This window comes from Phytophthora infestans, genomic scaffold (genome assembly GCF_000142945.1).
Source record: "Phytophthora infestans T30-4 supercont1.31 genomic scaffold, whole genome shotgun sequence".
Taxonomy (NCBI): Eukaryota; Oomycota; class Peronosporomycetes; order Peronosporales; family Peronosporaceae; genus Phytophthora; species Phytophthora infestans.
The window spans coordinates 461,829-469,028 of NW_003303728.1; the positions used below are offsets into that span (position 1 = coordinate 461,829).

The window sequence follows — 7,200 nt, forward strand, 5'->3', positions numbered from 1 at the left end:
CAACTGACGCTCCAAGCTGGCAACTCGGTCAGGCAATGCCGACAGCGCGTCAGGAAGAGGCTCTACCGCAGCGAGGACATCGTCGAAACCAACGGCGGTCTCGAGGCGACGTTGAGCGTGGACATCGCCGTGAAGAGGGGGTGCAACGCTGAGCTGCACTTGGTGACGAGCCATCGCAGTCAAGTACGAAACTATCGAGGTCATCATGTGATCGACCGATGCTTCCGTACTTTCAGTCAGCATGGCGCGCAGTGAATCCTCGGTGAGTGGTGGAGGACCACCAGCAGGCGCAGGAGGACCAGCAGGAGCCATCTCCGTGGATTCAGCGACGACAGGAATTGCCGCAGGAGCTGTCACAGGGGGCGAAGAGTCCGGGGCAGGAAGCGCCAGAGGACCGGCTGATGGCGCTGCTGTCGGAGGAAGTGCAGCAGGCTGAGGGGTGTTTGAAACCTCGGTGTTGCCCTCCTGAGAAACAAGACGAGTAATGCATTGTGGTGAAGTGCTTTCTCAGAAATAAGAGAATGGACCTGGCGGGGTCACTATCCCGAATCAGTGACAATTTCAAGTGATTAGAGAGGATTTGGATCGTCCGGCGCGGATGCAAGTTGCTTGTGGTGGATTAGCCATGACGAGCAGCACCCCGTATGAGATGACGGTGGATCTGGTATGAGCGATGTACGAGAAGGCAAGATCCACCAAGTCTTATCTCGGATCCACCCTTACCTGGATTCACTTAGATGGATATGGGATATACTATATAAGAGTGGATCCCATGAAGGAATGGTGGTAGGTGTCATCTGAAGGTGGATCTAGCAAACACGGCTAATGAGAAGTCAAGATCCACCGCGAGGTACCCCGGATTCCATACTTCCGAGCTCCGATTCAAGGAAGAGGATCCCGCATAGAGAGACCTGGATTCAGGAACCAGGAACGATGGATGCAGTGGATCGCAAACTTTCGTGGGACAATGGAGATCACAGACGATCGCGGAACGATGTTGGAGAGCTCGGGTCCATGACGAGAGCATTGTACACATACAGTGAAGTGAATCCAATCAATCTGGATCCGGATGAGTGTACCCATAATAGGGTGACCATAATGATTACGCCATGGATCCGGTGGATCCGAGGATAATACAGCTGGGATGATGGTCAAGGAAAGAAAGGACATGCAGCCGAGCCTGGTAAGGGATTTAACAAGTGAAAGACATAGAAGGTAGAAATCCAGGCAGGTATAGGTTTAAGTATCAATACAGACTTCTATTTGCACAATAACACGCAAGTGTCTTCCTGCCCTCAAGAATCGGAACTACATTGGCCGTACGAGCTAGGAGAAGGTTGGGAATTGCGAATCGAGTGTTGGTAGTGATAACTGGATAATACATTGGCCAGATCCTACAACCTAGTGAGCTTTTCCTATACACGTGCAGACCCGACCGGTTAACCGAATTTACTACTTGTTCGGTTACATCCTAGAAGGTCTCAACTCTCAAGATCCCGTCACCGGAGGCAGCAAGTACGACGTAAAGGAAACGCAAAGGCAAGGGACACACCCGCAAGGCAACCCTACGACCAGATCCACGATCTAGGCCTCGGATCCATAAGCTCGAATATTCGCTTAGGATTCGGAACCATCCACGGACGCAGAGTGAAGATTTTCCACTGCTGCTCCACCCCACCCCCACGTCTCGCCAAGCCACTCAAGCTTCACCACTTGAGTGCTTCGGAAATTACCGAGAGAGCAAGATCCCGCCCTACCGACGGGTACACAAGGTGATAAAAGTTCAGCAGAACACGGATCATCGGGGGACCCCCTCCGTTAGTCGGTGTCTGGACGCAGTTGGTAAGTTGGATCCGGCAATCTCGCAGATTTTGCTGATCCCGCTACACCACAGCATGGTGATGAGCAAGGCGCCGATGATTCAAGAGGAAGATGAGCTGACGTACCTCCAGCTGTTCACGTTCGCGACGGCGGCGAGGATCGAGACGCTGAAGCGCGTCGGTCACGGCTCGATTTAAACGCTTGGACGTGCGGTGACTGGATGGTGATTTGGAGAATGAAGAAATGTCACAACAGGCACCAGTACCGTGGCTTCTATAGCGACAGGAGCAGTTGTGTGGTGTATTGATTTCTCCATAGTTGCGGATAATCGCCCGCCGACAAAGACGTGACACCGCCCAAGATGTTCAAGCGACGAACCCTAGGTCATGTGATGTACAGAGGCGCCAAAGTGCAAGAGACTCGATGGCGTCAGTACCGAACTCTCAACGGATATTGGATACGGTCCATATGTCACTGAATCCAGACTGTCCTTATTATTTATAATGGACTGGTCGGATTCGCATTCAGCGGCCAAGAACTGATCATCTACGTACGAACCCACGGTGGCGGTTGGGATGAGTTCGCGGAAGCCTCAGCGACCCCTGGAATGCACGTTCGCCGTCTGGGACAAGGCGCGAGCCGTTAAAGATGCTCATGCGACGGTGCAGACGACGCTTGGCGTGCAAGAAGATCCATAACGGATCATTGTTCACTTGATAATTGTAAACTTGAATAGGACTTCTTATTGGGAATAGACCCGAAAGGGTAAACATAAATACAGAACAGAATTTCCACTCAAGCACACAGAGCGACGTCCGGCTTCAAGGTAAGCGTCCGGTCAAGCTTGTTTGAGTGTGTTATGCCTGTCGGTGAACTCGAAGCTCTGTAGCGAGGGTTCATCCGTCAAGGCCAAGAGACTGTGTATTGGCCGATTACTATCGGGAGGTTTTACGTGACGGCTTATTGTTGCGTATTTGCACGACTGGGATTGCTTGTATTGCATCCCTTTTATTCTTCCAACCGAGGGTTGAACACCCGGTGACCTCGTAAAAGGCTTACCCGTGCCTGGTACCCTTCCGCTGTTGGGACCACGAGAATTCATAACGCCTGCTAGCTTTGCTCGTGCTAGTAGCGTGTTCTTGTTTTTACTGGTTGGCCTATATAAGTAGTTTACAAGGTCCAGTTTGTCCCGGTGCAAGGGCAGAACTGGGGTCTTCAGGTCCGCCCGAACGATCGTTTACTATCCTAGTAGACGTATTGTTGTGGGAACATCCTAACTACATTTGTAGCTAGAGTTCACGTGGAAATTCCAACACCACAGTGGCAACCGTCTTGGGCACGGTTCTCGTTCCCCCTCTAGAGTGACCTGTGACCAGCCACTTGTAGTCGTATGGCGAGACGATGAGCGGCTGTCGGGTCGCCCGAATCAGCTCTGCCATCGTCAGGATTTCGTTGTCCGAATTGGTGCCTGACCACTTCGCATCGACGTGAAGTATGGAGAGGGACAACACTGCCAATTGAATACGCCGTTGAAGGTGCTCCCAAAAGGGCAAGGTACTGCCTGTCGTGATTGTGATGTGCAAAGAACCTGGGACGGACATGAGATACGACCCTACCGCAACGTATGCAAACGACAGTAAAGGGAAGGGAGGGGCATCACCTGCAATAGTGTACCCAAGGACGTGCTGACGTGCGGTTTTGATGAGTAGGGCTACGCTAAGGGTGACATTGCGAGCGAGGTGCTCGCTGTTTATTCAGTCGTGAATTTTACCTGGAAACCCCGAGTTGACTTATTACATTTGGCTTTATATTACTTATATTAATATTTGTTTCGACTTGGACTACTACTTTTTGCTTCGCACGTCTAGAGCTCGCTATCGTTAATCAGAGCAAGCGTCCCGTTCAAGGGCGACTCGCGACAATTGGAGTCGTTATTGCATTTAATATATAGCTATATTAAGCTGTGATTTAATGATAACACGTTTAAGCGATGCTCATGTCGAAACAAAATCACTAAAATATTTTACCAAACTTGGGAAACTGAACCAAAAAAAAGCAAAAGAATGTGAAAGACAAAAAGAGACGAACTACAAACAGGATCCACGATTAGCACAATAGCCTCTATCGAAGTCGTACGTATTAACCTCTGCATCTTGTGCCACAAACTCAAAGAATGAATTTTAAAGGGAAAAGAGAAAACAGTTTAAAAACTTCTACAAAATGCTTTTGCTTCCACAACAAATCTTGCTCTTATTCTCAGCTGCTTAAGCAACAACTCTCATACACGCATCTATCTACGACCATTTTACAATCGTAAACACATGTACAAATAGGTTATAGGTTTATGAAACACCTCCAAAATATCAATGTATTTGATTTTAATGTCGTTTGATTGTATGTTAAAGCAAGATAACAACTTATCGCTCGAGCCACAAGGACGGCAACCCTACAATTTTGGAGGTAGGTTGCACATCACAATATCATATTGAGCTTCTAACATCTTCGGGGCATTTTAGCTTAACGTTGATTCAAGCGTTTAACCAAACTGGTAGGCAAGTATCGTTACCGGTACTTGAAACACTAAACATAAGAGCCACAATAAAAGGATACATGGATTTAACCGACTTAACCACTAGATTAATGAACATACAAAATACGTTGATAAAATTAAAGCGTCGTAAAGGTCTTATACGTATTGCAAACCATACACAGTGAGAAATGGAAAATTCGTTCTACAGTGAACAAAATTAACATGTTCATATGCTAGGGGAACAATTTTTTTCTGTATGAAAATGTTTTCACTGATTAGCCAAATCACAACGAAACATTTAAAACAAACAAAATAGAAAGGCAAATCAAACGATACACGAATCATTCCAACATTGAAACAATCAATGTTGAGAACATCCAAATTAAACTATAAAAGGTTGTCAACTAACTCTCACAACGATTCCTCGATGTCGGGGGGGAGGGGGGGGCTGTCAATGTAGCCATCTCCGATGCGTTTCTACGATTGGTTGATTTTACAAACTACTTGACTAAACCACATATGTTGCAACAATCTTACATGTTAATAAAACTCAAGTGCAAAATCTCTGGTAATATTCCACTTCAACGTGAAAATTAACTTCACGTTTGAATACATGCATCAATGCCGATTGACCATTATAAAAATATTTGTGTTCAATAAACAAGAAATTAAGTGTTGTTTTAGATTAATATTTTATTCTAATTTAATTAAAAGTCGATTTTAGTTCATTCAAAATAATGTTACAGTATAGACCTCTACAATAAGAGACAAAATGCACTCAGTCTGTTAAGCAACTTTTGATCGGTGAATCAGGCCGTCGTATCAACACGTGCCTTAATAGAAACTACATGTATTAATAAGTAAAACGCATAAGATAATTATTTCTTACGGGAAGATCTAAAGTCGGGGCGTATGCTGGTCGCAAAGGATCCATCTCCAAGACTTCAGCTTAATAATAGTAAGCACTTTAAATTCTTTTTTATATTTCGAAAAACTTACCGTAAAACCTTTAATTGTTCCCCATGGGAAATTTCTACCCCTTAAACAGGGGTACTGTACTATTTTAGGGAGGGTCGTACGATAGTGCCTCTCCAAAATACCCCCTCCCCCCTCCCTATTATAGTACCCCTTTGGAATTATCTGATTACCTCTGCGGAACCAAGGCGGTACCGGTAACGAGGTTGCTGAGACGCAGGCTATGATTTTTTTGGCTTAAAGTACGAGAACTTAAACTTCAACACAACTCACTTACTTGGTCATGCTGATCATTGTGCCCCTCCCTAAAATAGAGGGTTTATTTAGGGATGGGCAGAATTATAGGTTTTACAGAATCTAAAATTAACAGTACTCGATATGAAGTATTTTTTTCATCGCCGCGCATCCTATCTTCGTCAGTCGCCATGCAGCCCGGCGGCTACAAATTCTCGTCTGCACCGCGCTCTGTCGCTACAAAGCGCAGCAAGGGTTCCGTGATCCCGTGCGTCCGAGCTTTCTCAGTTGCTTGCGTGCATGTACTTCCTTATGATCGTGGTGCTCACTGTATGTCCATCCATGAATCCAGGTTCGATAACGCAAATGGCAGTACAGAGCGCGCGCAGAACATAATGTTCGACAAACGCGTGCATCGCGGTAGTGCCTACGTGTTGCGGGAGGTGCGCACCGCTGCAAAGGGTAAAGGGTAAAGGTCGCTGTGCTCCATGAACTAACATTGGTTGTTGGCTTTGGTGCAGGAGACACCAGAAAGTCCAGGACGAGGAGGTGGGGACCCCCGCAAATTGTATAAAGCCGCCACTCGGGCAGCACGCTACCCACAACAACAGCAACAATATCAGCAGCAGCGGTCAGTCACACCTCCGCCGGTCAGTAACAGATTTCACATGGATGTGCAGACAGACAATTACCTGGAGGAGCTCGCTGACAAAATCCCGGAGGTAGACATGGACACGCAAACTGATGCGCTTCTGGATCTACACCCGCCCATAACCGTCATGCCGACACCCTCGGGGGTAGATGTAGCCACACAGATTGGGAGCGGTGACCTGTTCGACTTTGACCTTGAGGTTGAACCAATCGTGGAGGTTCTAGTAGGCAAAGTCCTGGAGCTCGGGGTGCTGGAGTTTTTGGAAGAGAATGAGCTGCGAGAGATCCGCCAGCGCCAGAAGCTATTCGAGCAAGCCCGTAACGCTGAGCTGGCCGAGGTGCAGCGTCTCGAAGCAGAAGCAAAGCGCCGTTTCGCAGAGAAGCAGCATCGCCTGGATGAAGAGGCTACACGTCTCGCAGCAGAGGCAGAGTTGAAAGAGAAAGTGGCAGCTCGTGCGTCTGCTAAGCAGTATTTGGCTACTCTCCATGTTCAAGTATTCGACACGCTCGTGGAGAGTGGTCACTTCTTGGACCCACTATTAAAAGACGTAAAGCACAATTTCGTACCAGGGTTGCTTGAAGGCGCTGCTGCTCACGCGCATCAGCTCGATGCTGGCCGGAAAATGCTAGATGCCATCCTAGTTGATGCTCTTCGCTCGCCAGCCGCAGGTGGATAGATAAATCTACTCTTCAATAGCGATTACAATAACAATATTCTACCCTCTTCCGCCCCTATCCACCGTCACTTCTGGTTCTGGTTTTCTCAATCCGCAAACTCCTTTTCCGCAAGAGTCTTTTTGCATTTGGTCTCTCCAGCCGGTCATGCAATGCGGTCTCACAGTATGATTGTGGTCTGTTTGCCTGGGAGCGTACCTGCAGAGAGTAGTTTTGTGTCAAAAGACATAGTGGAGCAGGAACCTGTTCTAATGTACAGGTTCAACTCCCATAAATGATGCTCTATCATTTAATATGGCGTGGAAGATGATAAA

At 47.3% G+C, this 7,200-nt stretch overlaps 1 protein-coding gene across 1 annotated transcript; it reads left to right on the forward strand.

Annotated features, from left to right (window-relative positions):
* Window positions 1-5,751: 5,751 nt before the first annotated feature.
* On the forward strand, window positions 5,752-6,888 carry PITG_12600 (flagellar radial spoke protein, putative; the record flags this gene model as incomplete). The annotated part of the gene is made up of 3 exons (XM_002899329.1): window positions 5,752-5,828; window positions 5,913-6,003; window positions 6,082-6,888. 3 exons carry the CDS (start codon window positions 5,752-5,754, stop codon window positions 6,886-6,888), a joined length of 975 nt encoding a protein of 324 aa, XP_002899375.1.
* Window positions 6,889-7,200: the final 312 nt, after the last annotated feature.